Source organism: Caretta caretta, chromosome 4 (assembly GCF_965140235.1).
Source record: "Caretta caretta isolate rCarCar2 chromosome 4, rCarCar1.hap1, whole genome shotgun sequence".
Classification (NCBI taxonomy): domain Eukaryota; kingdom Metazoa; phylum Chordata; order Testudines; family Cheloniidae; genus Caretta; species Caretta caretta.
The window spans coordinates 65,296,471-65,315,209 of record NC_134209.1 but is presented as its reverse complement, the minus strand read 5'-3'; the positions used below and the strand labels follow the sequence as shown (position 1 = coordinate 65,315,209).

The 18,739-nt window shown below is 42.1% G+C and overlaps 2 protein-coding genes across 4 annotated transcripts in view; one reads left to right on the top strand and one right to left on the bottom strand.

Annotated features, from left to right (window-relative positions):
• Positions 1–516, top strand: part of ZNF827 (zinc finger protein 827) — a 162,940-nt gene extending 162,424 nt beyond the window's left edge. For both annotated transcript variants that reach the window (XR_007356237.2, XR_012668099.1), the window contains one exon: positions 225–516. The gene's annotated coding sequence lies outside the window, so the exon portion shown is untranslated. The remainder of the gene's footprint in view (positions 1–224) is intronic.
• A 668-nt stretch (positions 517–1,184) lies between these two features.
• MMAA (metabolism of cobalamin associated A) lies at positions 1,185–16,927 on the bottom strand. 2 transcript variants are annotated; one of them, XM_048846966.2, is made up of 9 exons: positions 16,750–16,927; positions 13,175–13,306; positions 12,142–12,624; positions 10,604–10,726; positions 9,046–9,216; positions 8,578–8,663; positions 7,084–7,233; positions 4,929–5,016; positions 1,185–1,595 (listed from the first exon to the last, which is right to left on the bottom strand). In XM_048846966.2, exons 3-9 carry the CDS (start codon positions 12,566–12,568, stop codon positions 1,519–1,521), a joined length of 1,122 nt encoding a protein of 373 aa, XP_048702923.1. In that variant the 5' UTR covers positions 12,569–12,624; positions 13,175–13,306; positions 16,750–16,927; the 3' UTR covers positions 1,185–1,518. The 2 variants fall into 2 exon arrangements, with proteins under 2 accessions (XP_048702923.1, XP_048702922.1); XM_048846965.2 differs by lacking the exon at positions 1,185–1,595 and having other exon boundaries at positions 4,654–5,016.
• Between the last annotated feature and the right edge of the window lie 1,812 nt (positions 16,928–18,739).

The following is an 18,739-nucleotide window of genomic DNA, read 5'->3' as shown; positions in this document are numbered from 1 at the left end:
AATGAGGAAGGTGGTGGTAAAATAGCAGATAAAGCTATGTAGTAGGAATATATACGATTGATTAAAAAAAAATAAGGGCCTTAAAGTGATCTTAAATTACATTTATGTAAATAAGAATAAAGCCTTAGCTAATTACAGCAGTATTGCAATAAGGGAAGCATTTACTTTTCAGTGTCAACTACTGTGGAACACACACATTGTAAAGTTTCTCATTTTTGTAACAGGTGAATAGATATCATCTACTCAAACATCTAAGACCTGTGAGTACTTCAATCTCTTTGTAGCAAGATCGTGATTTTTAATCTCCATTTGGTTCCTAAAGGACAAATATTTTCTTTGCAATTGTGCCTCTAGGTAAGTGGAAACAACAATCGTGGAGACTGAAATAACCATTCAGTCTTTAATGTAGTCCATGCAGCCCAGAAATGAAGGATGTTCACAGTGGATTACATCAGTCTCTAAGTGTTGGCAATCAGGCATCTTTCACAAACACTACAGTCCCATTTAAAACAAACAAACAAACAAACAAAAATCCAACCACCGCCAAAAACAGAGATTTTCTTATTTGGTTACACAACATTCCCTTGTTTCAGGCTACCGTGCATGTCATGTTTCTCCTTTTTTGTCCTTTTCTTTCCATTTGTTGTTTAGCAAGATCTTAAATTGTAAAGGTAATAAGGAACATTTTAGGCATGTGTGTTTCTGCTCTAAAATGTTCTTTTCAGTTGTTTACAACTTTTTTCTTTTCTAAAAAAATGCAATAAACTTTTTAAGGGAACTAGGAACATGATTAAAAAATATATTTGCAACATCTTTGAATTGTAGATTTAGAAGCTGAACATTGGACAGGGACAGAGTTGTCTACCTGTTGGTAGTTCAGTGAAAATTGCCTGTCTGTGAACTGTCAAAGCTATAAAGGTTTAAAAATCATACTTTGTGCCTGCACGCTGTTTTTTTAAAATAAACATGCTCATGTAGCAGTCTGCCACTGTTCTATCAGCATTGCACAGACACCCTATGTTAGGAAAGTTCATCAGGAGTGCTGTCTGTGCCCCTCTATGCGAAGGCACCGAGGAAAAAGGCCGGGCTTCTCCCTCGCTGAGTGCTCATGTGTTTAAAAGGGTTCGGCTGCTGCCTAGCAAACAGTGGCACATCATGTTCAATTATATTTTTACAAAAAACAGTTTATTATTCAGTGTTGTTTATTTGTATTACAGTAGTACCCAGATGCCCCAACTCAGATCACAGCCCCATTGCACAAAAAGATCAGGAAGGCGGCAACATGCTCCATGTATATTCCGAGCTGCCAACTGAACTGATAGAGCGTTATTTGAGAAATGGTAGTGACATCATAATACTGAATTATAATATATATGCCAAACAGGATGGAGTTAAAGTTATACATCCACCCTTAATTTTGTAATTTCCTGATTTAAGTGGTTTGCATGACATCTATTATCCAGCTATTGTTAGGGAAAATATGTATCCAAGGAAAAGTATTGCTATCGAAGTCTTAAACTATGTGAAGATCCATTTCTTATTCCAAAAAGTGGAAAAAACAGAAAAGGGGTGATGTAGATTTTCTCTGAACATCCCTGAAAAATAGAATAAAAAATGTGGCGTTAGGGAGAAAACTGAGGTAGTTACTGCAGTGTGGAGGGAGTGGATACCATAGCAAGACGTGGCTACTTTTTTAAAGTAAACGTCAGGAGGGAGTTCTTCTCCAAGGTTAAAAAAATAATTTTATTTACAGACAGTAGCCTCAGCAAACACACAGGAAGCGAGTCAGTGCAGCTTGCAGAGCTACACACATAAGGAACAGTCAAGAGAAGACTTATTCAAGGCTGACAAGCTTGTAAACCAGGAGGTAATGAATTTACAAAAGCGGTAATTTTGACAATGGAGCAGTCAGCCAAGTGTGGGTCACTTGGCCCCATCACTGAAAACAGAGATTAGATATGAAGAGAATAATCCAAGCTAGGAGAAGGGGATTGAATTTGCTGAGGGCACTTCAGCTGTAGATTCCTTTTAGCAAGTTTGACTGTTTAAGTAGAATAGTTTCAGATTTTCCCAGGAGATGGAAAATGGCAGCCGTTGAGCACTCGAACAAAAAGTTAAAAGGGTAAAGTTTTGTTTTAATAGATTAGCATGGATGAACTCCACTATTTTTCATCACACAGATGGTCTAGAAAAATATTGAGAAAACCAGTCTAAATGCTGTTCTCATCACTTTCTAGATCAAGCCAGTTTCCAACCGAGAGTTACGTAGCATATTAGTCTGTCCACAAGGTGGGTGCCCTCAGCCAGCCTGAAATTTAGATTTTAATTTTGTAAGTATGTACACAATCATAAAAGTGTGATCAAGACAGCCCATTTAGTAAATGAACAATGTATGTTAGAGATTAACCCAAAGAATGAAGTTCAGATGCAAACTTCACTACATTTCAGGGGGTTTAAAGCCCTGGCTTTTCATTTGGGGCATACTCTAGCTGATACAGCTTCCTCTCACATGGGTGCAATTTAGCATTATACTGTGACCAATTATGATGTCATAATAAAGCATTTGTGTTTCTACCCTCATCCTCCTATCAGAGTTAGCATGAGTACATCTAGACTGGAGCTGGATGGTACAATTTCCAGCTCCACTAGATGTACACATGCTACAAACAGCAGCTGGCATGAGCAGCAGTAGGGGTTATCCACCCAAGTACATATCTAGGGTTTCTGACAGGATCATACGGAGGGCAGCTATCTGTCATGCCCTGGATATGTCTAGCGCACTAGCTTGATCAGAACTACTTGAGCTGGAAATTAAGCCTCTAGCTCGAGGGTAGATGTTCACTCTTAGGCAGTGGTAGCTTAATTTCATGTGTTACCAACAGTGGTTTAAGCATCATTTTACCCTGGTGCAGCCAAACTACATTAGGGGTTTGCATCAGTATAACTAAAATCAGTTACGTGAGTGCAAGTTTTCTCCATACGGAAACTGCCTTTCATCCCTCACCAGCCAAACCATGGTTGTCCTGCTGTTCAGTACTATAATCCCTGAAAATGTACTTCAGCAGGGCTAGTCCTGTGAATGCACATGCATGTTTGCAGGATGGGGTCCTTCCATCTAATTTTATCCTTTCTTTTTTTATCATAATGAAGGATACTGGAAAATAAGGCAAAAGCTGTCACCTGACAGGTGAACTAACTTTAATCCTGGCAGCAAGAATTAAAGTAGCAGGACTTTAACAAGGGGGGGTTCTTCATTGTCTAAGGATAAAAAAAAATTCCTAGTGTCTTCAAAAGCTAACTTTTCTGATGTATTGCAATTTACCTAGAAGTTTAAAAAAAAAAAAAGCTGAAGATCTAGAGAAATAAATATAGATGCAAAATCAAGTATCCCCACTTTTAACATAATTAAAAAATTCAATTTACCTATGCAAGATATGAAGAATTCTTCATAGAACTCCAATTATTGCTTTATTGCTTTTCTGCAGTTTCCAAAATTGGTATTTTTTCTGTAATAATACATTTCTGCCAAACAGACCATGTTTTCCAAATAATATTTTAGAAGATCCTCCAATTTATTATTAAAGGATATCAAAATGTGCGTATAGACCTTGAATAGTCAAAGTACTTAAGGTGAATTTAACAGGAGAAAGTTTAGAAATTGAAGCTTTGATCCAGCCAAATGGCCTTAAAAAAACAACTTTGTCTATAGGGGTTTACCTATAGCTCTTTAGTTATGGAAATACTTATCTTTATCATTAAACTCTGATGTGGGTTCCACTTGAAGTCTTTATCATTAGCTATATTACCTAATGAAACTTCACCTTTTGTTTTAAAAAATTTCTATTCAGGAGATATGAGTAGGGTGTTTCCTTGGATAAATATAGCTCCCAGGCGAGGCTACTTCAATGCTATATCTGTTTGTAACACAAAGAACAGGTTTTGCTTAGGTAATTATACAGCACCCAACACTTTTGTTGTCACTCACAGTGAGGAGATGGGCAATGATCCATGCTGGCAACCGCTCCCCTTGCAGCATCTACCACTATACCAGAGCTGAAATCTGTAGCGTGGATACAATCTAATTGTAGCCCTAAACCACAGAAGGCTCCAGCAGCAGTAAGCTGTGTTATACCATAGCCATGTTTAAACACTTATTTTTGTTGTGTACATGAGACTTTGGAGACTCGTTGTTTAATGTGCTTACTGAATCAGAAAAATCTCAGGTTTTTGGTAAGTTATACAGACAGGTCATGTATGCACTGTAAAATTTAACAGGCATGTCCCCTGCAGTAAAAGTCACAGATGAGCCCAAGAACAGTTATCCTTATTTTGTATGGGGGTTTTGTTGGTAAATATAATAGGACAAGTGCTGAAAAATTTGGAAAACAGGCAAACAAATTAACTAGCTTGCTGTGACAAACAGTACCATAGTTATTTTGTTTTAACAATTTCTATTACAAGCTCATTAAGAGCTTTAAAACAACCAACATCCTTCACTATGCTGTACTCAAATAAGAGTTTTAGACGTGTACATTTTTCTTTTTGAATATAATCTGTAGTACTCCCAGAAACTAGCTTTGTTCCTCATGTGTATTATCTTTGCCTGAGTCTAGTACTATATGCAAGTATGCTGCAGTAATAAAAATGTGAAGCCATGCTTAGGAAAATTTTATTTAATGTTTAAATAATTTGTGCAAATTGATCAATGACACAGTAGAACATGGTATCTTAAGGTCTGTCTTTGAATGCTTTCAGCAATAGGTCTGCTGCCAGCCCTGGAGCTAAGACACCACTGAGAACCTTTTCTTCTAAAAGTGGAATTTTATCCCTCACTGCTAAATGACTCCGAAAATGGTCCAGCATATTTTCTTGGATTAGATTCCACATCCACACTTTCTGCTGTTTCTGTCGTTTCGTGGTCAACTCACCACTTGTAAGCATGAGATCATGAAATTCTGTCATCTTATCCCACATATCTGAAATGCCTTCTCCAGTTTTAGCAGAGATGCGCATTACCTGTTGGATTAAGGACGACATCTTAAAAGAAATTAAGTAATCATTGGGTTGGGGAGGGTGTTTACACCTGAGTTCTGCATCAGCTAGATTCTACTACAATCACAAGTTCCAATCCTAGTAAGGCAAACTCATCCTTCAGTGCTACTGTAGACCTTTTTCTCCCCCCCCCCCCATGCAGCTTATGTTGTGTGTCCTCCTGATGAGACTTGAAAACCAAGTTTCTGCCACCTCCAAAATGTTACTCACATCCTATAGTACTTGTGACAAAGAGGGTTTGCCTAAGTATTCTTGAACAAAGTTGCCCCTGTACTGTCTGATGGCTTACACCCAAGCAGTTGCTGCAGTTCAGTAATATAATTTGTAGAAGGTTTTAGGATCCTATCAAATTAAAGGTAAAGTATACAATATTACTACTTAAATGGGAAGTCAGTTAGGTCTTTGCATAACCACATTAATATGAAACCCTGGATAGTTTCAATACTATAACAACAGTATTAACCTCTCTTTGTACATTGGAAGAGTGATTGTAGGCTAGAAAGCAAACATCCAAGCCATTTGAAACAAGTTCTAAAAACACCCTAGTTAGAGAAGTGTTTTTAGTCAGCCAAAAAAACCCACACGGGTCCATTTTTTTTTTTTTACTATTAACACTTCACAGAGATGCCTGGTCTGTTAAATGTGTAGAGAGAGAGCTTTCACACAATGTAATAAAATCTCTAGAAATTACATATTATAGGTGTTGTAATGATGCTCACTCTATAATATGGTAACACTCTAAAAAGGAAGATCTGATGACTCTATTCCTGTGTAATTTGAAACTTAAGCTTACTGTTGTAAGGATTGTTTTCTTGCTGATATTTACAGGGCAAGGATTTGTAAACTTCTTAAAATTTCCTCTTAAAATAAAAAAGCATGTTTCTCAAAAGCGTCCATATCTAAACTTCTGCTCAGCAGTGCTGAGGAGGGGAGTGTGTGGCTTCTGCCAGTTGATATAAATCTCAAGTCACCTGTCAGCCCTCCTGGTTCATGTTTATATGGAGCAGAACTGAACCAGACAGGGAAAGACTACATTCCCGATTAAACTTTATTGGGTAAAGGTTTCAGCTCTGTGTAAATTGCTCTGCCGCTTGAACAAATTAATCACTAGACACTGCAAAGCACAAATGTATGTGCCACCTATGTAAGTATGTTAAAAGCTGAACACATTTGCATTGCAACAGAAGCAGTCAATAACACTGTTTCAAAGGGCACATTCAGGTCAGTTTGCATAACTTCCTGGGCTTTGTTTCAAAGGGATAAGCCAAATGACTAAAAATCTGATCAGGAAGCAAAGTAATAGTTGTTCTACAGTGATGTCCAATCACTAATTGGGTTTCAAATGACTGGGAGTTGAGGCACTCTAAGTGTAGGGGGTAGAATGGGAACAGAAAACCATGACCAAGGAAGCCTCATTTATATATAAAAGCATTTTATTACTGACTCTTTGCCGCAATTATGTATTCTAATTATTTGTATTGCGGTAGTACCTGAAGGCCCACAGAATCAGGGACCCATCGTCCTAGGTGCTGTACACACAGAGGAAGACAAGGTCATTGCACTAAAATCACATGACACACATCACAAGTGGGTATAACAAGGAGGAGAAAATAAAACATGGATAATAGTAGTTCCATAGGTTAGTATGGTTTACAACAAGATGGTTCCCAAACTTCTTAAAAATGTATAGAAATGATTAAAACTCAGCAAGCCCCCCTGACCCTAGGTCTAGCCATTATCACTTTGCTGTAGGCAACGTGGTAGATGTGAGTTTTGAGGAAGGATCTGGAGGCGAGAGAGAGCGAGCGAGCAATGGCTTTCTAAACTAGTTCAGGGAGGGTACCCAATAAATAAGGGATTGCGTGAAAGAAGTAGCAAAGATGTTTCAGCCACTGGTGCACAAGTGGTGCAGGAGAGACTTTTACATAAATGTCCAGGTGGTTAATATGTAGTTAGGATTAAGTTAAGTCCCGTAACCTACACACCACCTCTTCGGAAATAAAAAGAAGAAAATTGTGAAAACATACAAACCTTTGGTCTCCAAACCTTAGAGCGCTTGCGAAGCAGTTTCATAGCACTAACATATTCTGCTTGTATCCGCCGTGCAGGCACAACTAAATCCCCATCAGCTTTAGTTATAGCAACTAGATCTGCCATCTCAATTATACCCCGTTTAATACCCTGAATGGAAAAAGAAAAAGGAGAAAAAAATGAATATGTTAATGCTCAGTCATAAAACTTTGATAAACTAATGGGGCTTGTTTGTTGTATTATCTTACCCCCTGACTTTCTTCTTAGAGTCACAGACTTTAAGGTCAGAAGGGATCATCATGATCATCTAGTCTGACCTGCACAATGCAGGCCACAGAATCCCACCCACTCTTGTAATAAACCCCTAACCTATGTCTGAGCTACTGAAGTCCTCAAATCATGGTTTAAAAACTTCAAGGTACAGAGAATCCTCCAGCAAGTGACCCAAGCCCCACTCTGCAGAGGATGGCGAAAAAACCCCAGGACCTCTTCCACTCTGCCCTGGAGGAAAATTCCTTCCCGACCCCAAATATGGGGATCAGCTAAACCCTGAGCATGTGGGCCAAACACCCAGAATTCTCTGTAGTAACTCAGATCCCATCCCATCACAGGCCATGGGGCACATTTACCGCTAATAATCAAAGATCAATTAATTGCCAAAATTAGGCTATCCCATCATACCATCTCCTCCATATACTTATCAAGCTTAGTCTTGAAGCCAGATGTGTCTTTTGCCCCCACTGCTCCCCTAGGAAGGCTTAATCTTAATCATTAGGCACCAGGAATTTCCTAATATTAGGACTGTCTGAGGTTTCATTAGTAGTTAGGCAGTTGTTATGACTCTGAACCATTAAATTCACATATTTATTCCTCTACCATGAGAAACTAACACCCTTCATGTATGTATAGCATGGGTTGGCATATATTACCTGAAAGGAGCATAACTGAATTTGCTAAACCAGTGGCTCTCAAACTTTTTTTACTGGTGACCCCTTTCACACAGCAAGCCTCTGAGTGCGAATATATACACTTTCTAATATATTTAAACACCATTATAAATGCTGGAGGCAGAGCCAGGTTTGGGGTGGAGGTTGACGGCTCGCAACCTCCTGAGGGGTCCTGACCCCCAGTCTGAGGACCCCTCTGCTAAACTAATCAGTTGTTACACAATTGATTGTTGTTGTCATCGTCATGTACATATATGAGCATTCAAAAGTGAGAAGTTAATCATATCTAATGAGTAATGTGGATCATAAGAGACTGGCCAGAACCAAAACTTCAAATCCTAACACCTGTAACATTTGGGAACATTCAGATCCAAATTTTGTGGGTCAAGTTGGTAAGATTCTGACTTCAGTGGGAGAAGAGTGAGGACACCACCAAGCACTTCGGAAAATACTACTAATACTTGCTCACTCAGACTTAATGCACACACACATTCCAAATTCAGACTTATGTTTTAGGTCATAATTAGCATTTGAGAAAGATAAATACCTGTAACTCATCTCCTCCTGCTGGTGGTAGCAGCAAAACAAACATATCAACCATGTCAGCAACTGCAAATTCAGATTGCCCCACACCTGAAAAATTGAAACCAGAATTGAACTTTCACAGCCATTCTAATGACAGTACTAAGGAGAAGTCCCACTATGGCTCCCTCTCTTTCTGAGCTCAACAAAGTTGGATACAATGAAGGTCAGTATGAAATCTAGTTTTATAAAATTCTCTCTCAGAATTTACAAGGCTTAAAGACATAACAGAAAGGCCCCATTGGGTGAAGTCAACACACACTTATGAAAGGAATGGACCAAAATGGAACAGAAAAGATGAAGTACCAGAAATAGACAAGGCAGAAGAAAAGCTGTAAGAGGAAATATGCATCATTAGTGCCATAAGTTGGCCTGGACAGTACAGTGCGGTTGCAAGCGCTAAATTTTTAATTTTTACTTTTAAATCACATACCTACTGTTTCCACAAGAATGATGTCATAGCCTCCTCCCTCACATAGCAGAATAGCTTCATTTGTGGTCCTAGTCACACCTCCTAACGTTCCCCTGGTTGGAGATGGCCTGATGTAAGCATTCATGTCCCTTGACAACTCAGTCATCCGTGTTTTATCACCCAAGAGCGAGCCTTAAACATTTAACATTAACAATTTCAAAAAGGGCAAGTAGTCCGTTAATTTTCAATAGTCAATAACATAGGTGAGTGTCTCTGCTGTGGAATCAAATGAGAATTTCCCAGTGTTGTGTGCTAGCAAGTTTCTGTGTGGCTCTTTTGGCTTGCAAGATGTGAGAATATCACAAAGTGTAACGGCAAGTTAATGCAACCCACTGACCCTAAACTCAGAGGGCTCCCTCTATGCCAGCACAGACTCTGCAAGTCCTGAGCCCCTTTATGTGATCTGAGCACAGCTGGGTCAGCAAACTCTTACCTATCTGTTATCCCTCCCACTCCATAGGAAACTGCCCAAAGACAAGCAGTGTCCTCCCAAGACGAAACTCTCCTATAGTCAATTTTTTATTTGAATTTAATGAAAATTTACTAGTATGACAAGTGTTGCTAAAGTTTAAAAGGAGACAGACCCTCTCAGTCCTCCTTTGATCCTTATCCTGACCCTTTCTCTGGTGACCTATAAGTCTTGTCTCCACTACACATTCAAGGCATATTCCGTCTAGCCACAACTAATCACACAGTCGTTATTCATAGTTAACCTGTAACATCTCCCAGTAGTAGAATTATAACAAGTTTCAAGAGACAGATATACAGAAAATGATAACGTATTAGTCAGATACAGCCATCTATGACAAAAGGATTAAAATCTCAGTTTCTACTGGTTAGGTCCCAGATAAGTTTTCTAAATCAAGCTTAGTCAGCATTGCACCAGAGGATTTAAATTTTGGGAGGGGCAGGGTTTGCAGACGAAAGCAACATGGGTTTGGAGAGCCTGTTGCTGAAGAGCAGGTAGCCCACAAAAGTTAGTCAAGTTCAGCGGCACTGCAACATCACCATGACTTACTACACAGAAGAGTCAATCTTGGCACCAAGATAGTCCCACAGAAGTTAAACAATTTGTTCCCATTCAAGGATGATAGTGTATTTTTCCAAGATCCAAGGCAAAGCAGGAATATATATATTGGTGGGGAGAGGGGAAGGTTGAGTTGCAAGTGTATTCTGATGGCCTCTAAATGAAGAGATTATTTGGCATCACTTCCAGTCTATATCGCAAAGTTTTAACAATAACAGTACTGATCACAGAAAAGGAAGTTTTCCCTTTCCCCATACAATACCAGGAGAGAGAGGCTGTACAAGGCCACCAGAAGACAGCACAAGTTTGGGGACCTCACAAAACTGGGACTATGATGCCTAATTCCACAGCACACAAAAATGACTAAAAAGCAATATATAGTTCATTAATGTAACTTTATAGGATAAATTTTCAACCACACACACCAGAAGCACCAGATATTGTCAAGATTAAATGCAGGAGAGCCGACAAAAAGCTTTAAGACACACTCACCACCACTTGTGCTAGAGGAAGGGTCCACAGCCAGCACAGACACTTTGTGACCCCTGTCTGTAAGCATTTTCCCAAAGCATTCTATAAATGTTGATTTCCCAGCACCAGGGGGACCAGACAATCCTAAGTAGTAGGGGGACAAAAAACTCTAGTTTAATGAAATAGGCAACAGCCTCTACTGATCTTTCCTTCTCAATGCTCTTCACATGTTATGAACTAATCCCCAACACATTCCTTTGACAATAATGTGAAAGAAATCATTTGTCTTAAAAATATAATTCAGAAAAATAGTACGAGACCCTATTCCAGTTATTTACTACAAATAATCTGAGGCCTGTCACTTCTAGTAAACGACCCCTCCTCTTTTGTACACACTCCCACCTCCACACAAAACCCTCTACTAATAGAGGGGTGTAGGTTTTTTTAATTTAGATTTGACTGAAAAAGTAACTTCCCCCTTTCCCTCCTCCAGATATATCACAAAATGCAACCAACTGCTACAATTAATCACCTTCATAAACCACATACTGGTAGATTTCATCTTCCCGTTAAGGCACCTAGAATTACATGTTAATATTGAATTTTCTAATGAAGAAATCCAAACTTTCTCATTTTGGATTTACAGTGTATTACATCAGTCTGCTCTGGAGGGGATCATTCACTTCTCTAACGCTTATTCATTCTGCCCATAGCAACATAAGATTGATTTCTTTAACTTCTTCTCCTCTTCCCAAACAGAGGTTTCTCAATATTGGTTTGCACTGCAGAACTTTAAAAATGCAACATGTCAAATCTACAATTTTCAGAAATCATTTAGTATTTAAAGCTGCTGTTTCAGATAAGAAGGTGGATGACTTGCATTCTAATTTAAGACAACTTAACTAGGACTGGCCTGTTGCTTTGCGCTTTGTGCTCTTCACTAACATTTAAGATGCCATGCTCCAGTTCTTGCTTCCTTTGGGCATACAAATGCATAAGGCAATTGTGCACTACACCACTCTACAGCGATCCTTCCAACTGATATTGAAGCATTTGATAGGCTGTAAAGGGAATCTCACCCACCTCTCCTCAGCTAAAAGGTAGGTTGCTTTAAGGTGGGGCCTTTACTAATGATAAAACAACTGAAAATTTTTCCTCCTCCTTTTTTTGGGGAAAACACATGCACCTCAAGAAAAAAAGATACAGCCATTTGGTAATGCTCATCTAAACTCATCTGAACAGCTGGTGCAGCTACGCCTGCTAGCCCCCCACATTCTTCAGCTCAGCAAAACTAATCCTATCATCCATGAGAAATTCCCCTATATCCTCTCCAGAAATTGAGGGGCCATTTTTAAAGCCTCCCTAAGAGTATTTTCCAGCATTGTGGAGAAGCTATTCTTATGAACAATACAAGTGACTTAAAGATGGTTACAAACTATTAATAATCCAATGATTTTAGACTCTACTCCATATTTGCTTAAAAATTATAAATATCGGAAACAAGAGATGATATCATCATAAGATCACAACAGTTACTGGACAGACAAAAGAGGACTGACCCACTCTAAAGGCTAGTGGTTTTCCTTTATTTAACTTTTCTTGTTCTCTGTGGTAGGATAATACCTTCTGAATGAGCACCTGGGCTATCTCCTTTTTCCTGCTCTGAGTTGATTCTACGAGGGTAATGGCCTCTGCCAAGCAGGCTCTGTGCCCTTGGATTAATCCACTGTAAAGTTTGTCTACAAGTCTCTGTTCCTTGTCACAAAGTCCCTGTGTTTGTTGGTCTACGGTTGCTTGATAACACATCCCTCTTTTCAAATCACTTGCTGGCAACATCCACTTTGTACAATACAAGCATACTGAATTAAAAGATTGGGTATATGGAAATAATGATCTAGGAGTGAAATTTGAGTGGAAGCTTTTGGAAGAAATCTTTCTCAGAAAACGGTAGTGAGGGAATCTTAGCAGCAATGACAACGTGTTCATCTTGTTTGGAATCAGAGAGTATCAGTGGTATCTGTTCAACTGTGTTTGCAGCCAGCCTAAAAGGAGAGAAAAACCACTTTAGTTTCTTAAAAATACCTCTAAACATTGAAATTAACAGATGTAGATGATCAATCTTTTCAGTCAAATCATTAGATTTTACTTTATCCACACCTGTGTCCATAACATGTACAAAGGAGATTTGCACACAAAACAGTTGTGTTAACTACTCTCTCTAAAAGATGACATTTTATTCTTGTTGGAAAAATATCACCATGGGAAACCACCCATTAAGTGGATTTAGGAAGACACATAATTGTTAATTTTTAAAGCTGAAGTTAATAAACTAAACCATTTGTTTAAAAAGTTTGTACTCTAGTTATAGGGAGAAAAAAAAATCATCTATCCTCTTGATCACCAGAAAGCTGTTTTAACAAAAAACCAAAAACCAAAAAAATTCACCTCAACAGGTAAGAAAGTTCTCATACACATCCCCCCTTCTGTGCTCTTGACACAACAAACCTTATATGTTTATCCAATAGTTTCCTCAGGTCTGTTCTGCTCTGAAGCCCATAATAAAATCAAATAAAACAACCCTCTGGAGTTTACCTTTTGTACCTTTTCTCCAGAAGTAGATGTAGTTAGGTGCACTAAATAAGTGTGGGGAACTTGGAAATAATTTGTTAACTTTGAAGATTTAAGATGGAGCCTATTAGGTCTCATCTACATGGAGGTTATTTTCTGGAAAGAAAAAAGAAAGTCCCATAATTGCACCCTCATAGACAAGTTGCCAGAAGCACTACAACACCTACTCTGAACAGGTTTAGACATTGGTTAAAATGTTGGCAACTACCTGAAGCTGCATCTATATTACTGCTCTGCTCAGTGGAGCTATGCCAAAATTAGCAATGATGGGAACTTTCTCAGAAAGAAGTCTAATGTAGAAGCAGCCTCGCAATGCAAGAGACATTCTATTCTACAATCCTATTTTCACTTCCTTGTAAATTTCACAATTTACAAAAAAGTCCATGTTTCCGGATTGCAGATCAGATACAGGTACAAATTTTCTATCTGCACAGGGCTCTACGCACACCTACAGTTCGTGAGCTTCAGCGAAGATGCTCCCCCTGCATAGAACTGTATTAACTTTAAACTACCTATATGCCTTTTCCAAGGCACCCGGTTTGTCTTTTAACTGGGCTACTGTAACTCCAGACAAAATCAGATGCATTAGCAATAGGACAAGATTTGACTACACTCCATAGCATGTGCACTCACTTTATACAGTGTATTATGTATTCTGCTTATTTTTACTGCAGCAAATCTTCAGAAAAAAAGCACAGACAAAACTGTACAACTAGTTCACTGTGATTGGGAAACACACTGACCAAAATTTTAAAATCTATGGGACTAAAGTTAGACTCCTAAATCAATATTTAGGCATCTAAGCAAAGTAGCCCTTACTCTGAGGGACTGAGCATCTCACATTCTCATTGACTTAAATGGAAGCTGGTATGCTTCTGAAAAATCAGGCCACTTCTATTTAAATGCCTACAGCCCAGGTCTTGCAATGACATCTATGCAGGTGAATCTCTACACACACACACAGATGTCATTGCAGAAGTGGGGCCTTGAGATGGATTTAGGAACCTAACTTTTGGGCAGACAAATTCAAAAAGGGTGGCCACTCTGAATCACTGGATTCTGCAAAACATCAAGTTTGTTAACAGATGACATAAGGAAACTGAACCACCAAGTGACGATTGTTCACTTATTTTGACAATGAAAATTTAGAAAATAAGAACATGGGAATGACCCCCCAGACCAGCAACCCCAGGGGTGAGGCAATGGCGGGCGCTGGAGCAGCTGTCGTCAGCTCCCGCCGCAGGAGCAGTGGCAGGAGGGGAGCAGCGGCCCCCGCGGGGTCAGCCCCTAGCAGCGCTCTGTTCGTGCCCCCCGCCCCGGAATTTTCAGGAAGAGCCAGGGACAGGTCATGGGATTCTGTGAATTTTTCTTGATTGCCCATGACCTGTCCCTGACTTGACTAAAACTACCCATGACAGAATCTTAACCTCACTCCTTGGCGATCCTCCAGTCGTCTGGTGCAGAGGCCACGTTAAGTGATAAGTTACACATCTCAGTTAGTAGTTCCGCAATTTCAAATGAGAGTTCCTTCAGTGAATCCCACCTGGCCCCGGGGACTCACTACGGTGAAAAGAAAAGGAGTACTTGTGGCACCTTAGAGACTAACCAATTTATTTGAGCATGAGCTTTCGTGAGCTACAGCTCACTTCATCAGATGTTTACCGTGGAAACTGCAGCAGACTTTATATACACACAGAGAATATGAAACAATACCTCCTCCCACCCCACTGTCCTGCTGGTAATAGCTTATCTAAAGTGATCAACAGGTGGGCCATTTCCAGCACAAATCCAGGTTTTCTCACCCTCCACCCCCCCACACAAATTCACTCTCCTGCTGGTGCTAGCCCATCCAAAGTGACAACTCTTTACATAGTCAAGTCGGGCTATTTCCTGCATAGATCCAGGTTTTCTCACATCCCCCCCACCCCCATACACACACAAACTCACTCTCCTGCTGCTAATAGCTCATCTAAACTGACCACTCTCCAAGTTTAAATCCAAGTTAAACCAGAACATCTGGGGGGGGGGGGGGGGGTAGGAAAAAACAAGAGGAAACAGGCTACCTTGCATAATGACTTAGCCACTCCCAGTCTCTATTTAAGCCTAAATTAATAGTATCCAATTTGCAAATGAATTCCAATTCAGCAGTTTCTCGCTGGAGTCTGGATTTGAAGTTTTTTTGTTTTAAGATCGCGACCTTCATGTCTGTGATTGCGTGACCAGAGAGATTGAAGTGTTCTCCGACTGGTTTATGAATGTTATAATTCTTGACATCTGATTTGTGTCCATTTATTCTTTTACGTAGAGACTGTCCAGTTTGACCAATGTACATGGCAGAGGGGCATTGCTGGCACATGATGGCATATATCACATTGGTGGATGTGCAGGTGAACGAGCCTCTGATAGTGTGGCTGATGTTATTAGGCCCTGTGATGGTGTCCACTGAATAGATATGTGGGCACAATTGGCAACGGGCTTTGTTGCAAGGATAAGTTCCTGGGTTAGTGGTTCTGTTGTGTGGTATGTGGTTGTTGGTGAGTATTTGCTTCAGATTGCGGGGCTGTCTGTAGGCAAGGACTGTCCAGGCCAGAATAGATATGTGGGCACAATTGGCAACGGGCTTTGTTGCAAGGATAAGTTCCTGGGTTAGTGGTTCTGTTGTGTGGTATGTGGTTGTTGGTGAGTATTTGCTTCAGATTGCGGGGCTGTCTGTAGGCAAGGACTGTCCAGGCCAGTCCTTGCCTACAGACAGCCCCGCAATCTGAAGCAAATGGGGGGATGTGAGAAAACCTGGATCTATGCAGGAAATAGCCCGACTTGACTATGTAAAGAGTTGTCACTTTGGATGGGCTAGCACCAGCAGGAGAGTGAATTTGTGTGGGGGGGTGGAGGGTGAGAAAACCTGGATTTGTGCTGGAAATGGCCCACCTGTTGATCACTTTAGATAAGCTATTACCAGCAGGACAGTGTGGTGGGAGGAGGTATTGTTTCATATTCTCTGTGTGCATATAAAGTCTGCTGCAGTTTCCACGGTATACATCTGATGAAGTGAGCTGTAGCTCACGAAAGCTCATGCTCAAATAAATTGGTTAGTCTCGAAGGTGCCACAAGTACTCCTTTTCTTTTTGCGAATACAGACTAACACGGCTGTTCCTCTGAAACCTGACTACGGTGAAATTCATTCAGTCTGCCCCCCAACGGTACAATGGTCGCACCGCTCACCAGTGCCATTCACACCCCACCCCCACACCCCCCCGTTCAGAGATCTGTGCTCTCTCCGCGCTGACACGGCCAGGACACGGGCTGTAGAAGTATCATCGGGTTATCCGGACAACCACAGCGCCCAGGAGCCCGCCGCACTCGCGCCGCGCCACGCAGCAAGGGCGGCGGGTCTACGCGGGGCTGCTCGTGTGAACGCGCACAACCCACGACGCCCCTCCCCCGCCGCCCCAGACACACAATCCCAATACGCCACTCGACACAGGCCCCCGGCGCGGCCCCCCCGCATCACCCACGGACCCCCCAAGGCCCAGCCCTACCCGCCCAGCAGCAGGTTCCGGCTCCGGCTCCGGCGGCTTCCCCGCGGCCTCCCAGCGCGGCCGAGCGGGACATCCGGAGCAAAGGGCGCGGTCGGCGGGGGGGCGCGTGTGTGAGCTCCAGGCATGCGCAATGCGCATTAGAGAGCACAGCGCCCGCACTTTCCTAGAGCTCGTGTGTACAAAGACTAGAGCAATCCCCCCCAGAGAGACCGCTTCCCCCTTCCCCCGTGTCCCCCAACACCCCCAGCCACCCCCGTACACATCCCTCTCCCAACAGACCCCCCAACACCCGCAGCCACCGCTCTAGGGGTCATCCCTGCACCCCAGCCCCCACACACACCCTGAACCCCTGGCCCCACCACAGAGCTCGCATCCCCTCCTGACCCCCAATCTACAGCCCCCTCCCACACACCAAATCCCTCGCCCCACCCCCCAGCCTGGAGCCAAGCCCCTCAGCCCCACCCCTGAGCCATCACCCCCTCCCACACCCCAAGTCCCTGCCTGGAGCCCCCTCCTTTCTGGCCCCACCCCACTTAGAGCCCTCCCCCAGCCCAGTGAAAGTGAGTGAGAATGGGGGCGAGCAAGCCAGAGAGGGAAGGGGAATGTTAATGAGCGGGGGCGGGGCTAGGGCGTTTGGTTTTGTGCAATTAGAAAGTTGGCAACCCTACCCTGTACACACACCTCTCCCAGCTGACACGCCCTCTGCACACTTCTCTCCCAACACCCACAGCCACCCCCTGTGCACACACTTCTCCCAACACCCCCAACTGACACCTCCCAGACACACCACTACTCATATAACTGTCTCAGTGCCCAGACAGACACCTTCCAGTGCACACAGACATCCCACATATGCACCTACACCCCTCACTGTATATACACTCACCTCTCCCAACACCCCCAACAGACACCTCCATACACACCCCTCCCAACACCCACACACTTCCCCATACACACATATAGACAGCCTCTACCCAGACATCCTCACACCCACTGACCTTTTCCCCCGACCCCCCGTACTGTTCTGCTATTACATTCTAATCCTGGCCAGCAGATCTCATAGGAACAGCCACAAAGAGGAGCAGGTAGGGTGAAGAGGGCATAGTATCCTGTCACTGGTCCTGAGCTCTGCTAAACAACCCTCAATTAGACTTCAAACAGTAGGGCTTCTACATGCCCCTGACAACTTCACCCCCACAACAACTCACTCATTCACCAACATGCTGTCCCCCTATGAAAAAAGACACAAGAATGTATGTATACCTGTTTATAATGGAAAACTGAAAAACCTGAGATTCCCCCTTGGCTGCTTTCCCCACACTCCCTAGCTTTTCTTCCATGTGCAAGGCCAAGGGGCAGGAGAAAGGGTGAGTGTGTTAGAAATTACTGAACAAACTTAGTATTTTTCTTATGAGAAAAAAATTATCTCCTTTATTTTAAATCAACCCAGGCACCAGTGGGATTCTCACTACCTTCTCTGCCCTACCTGGACATGTCTCTGTTCGTCCACTACTTCATTCAGCATCAGTTGTATGGTCACAGGACCACGAAGATGCCATCATGAGAAAGCCCCCTAAAGTCTGAGACGCAGGTCACAGCCTGACAAGGAGGCTGGTATACGCATCAGTTTCATATAGTAGCTGCAACAGCAGTTACCCAGTTGGTATTGGCACACCAGAGATCCAGGCTATAGTGCACAAGTGATCCAGGACCTGTAAGTCCTACATGCAGCTGCCTGAGAGGAGACTGAAATGGTGGTGGTCCATAAGCACCACAGGTTTTAACCATGTCTGCTTCCTTCCCATTCTATCATATAGAACATACTGGAGCAAGTCTATAGCTGGTGACATGGATTTGCGGGTGCAGCATTGTGCATTGGACTCACAAAAGAGTGTGTAATTCAGCAAAGGGCTTGCAGCTGGTCGTCAGGCTGCATATGATTTTATCTTGGCACAGCAGACAGGGCATGTAGTGGATTAGCTCATGCCTC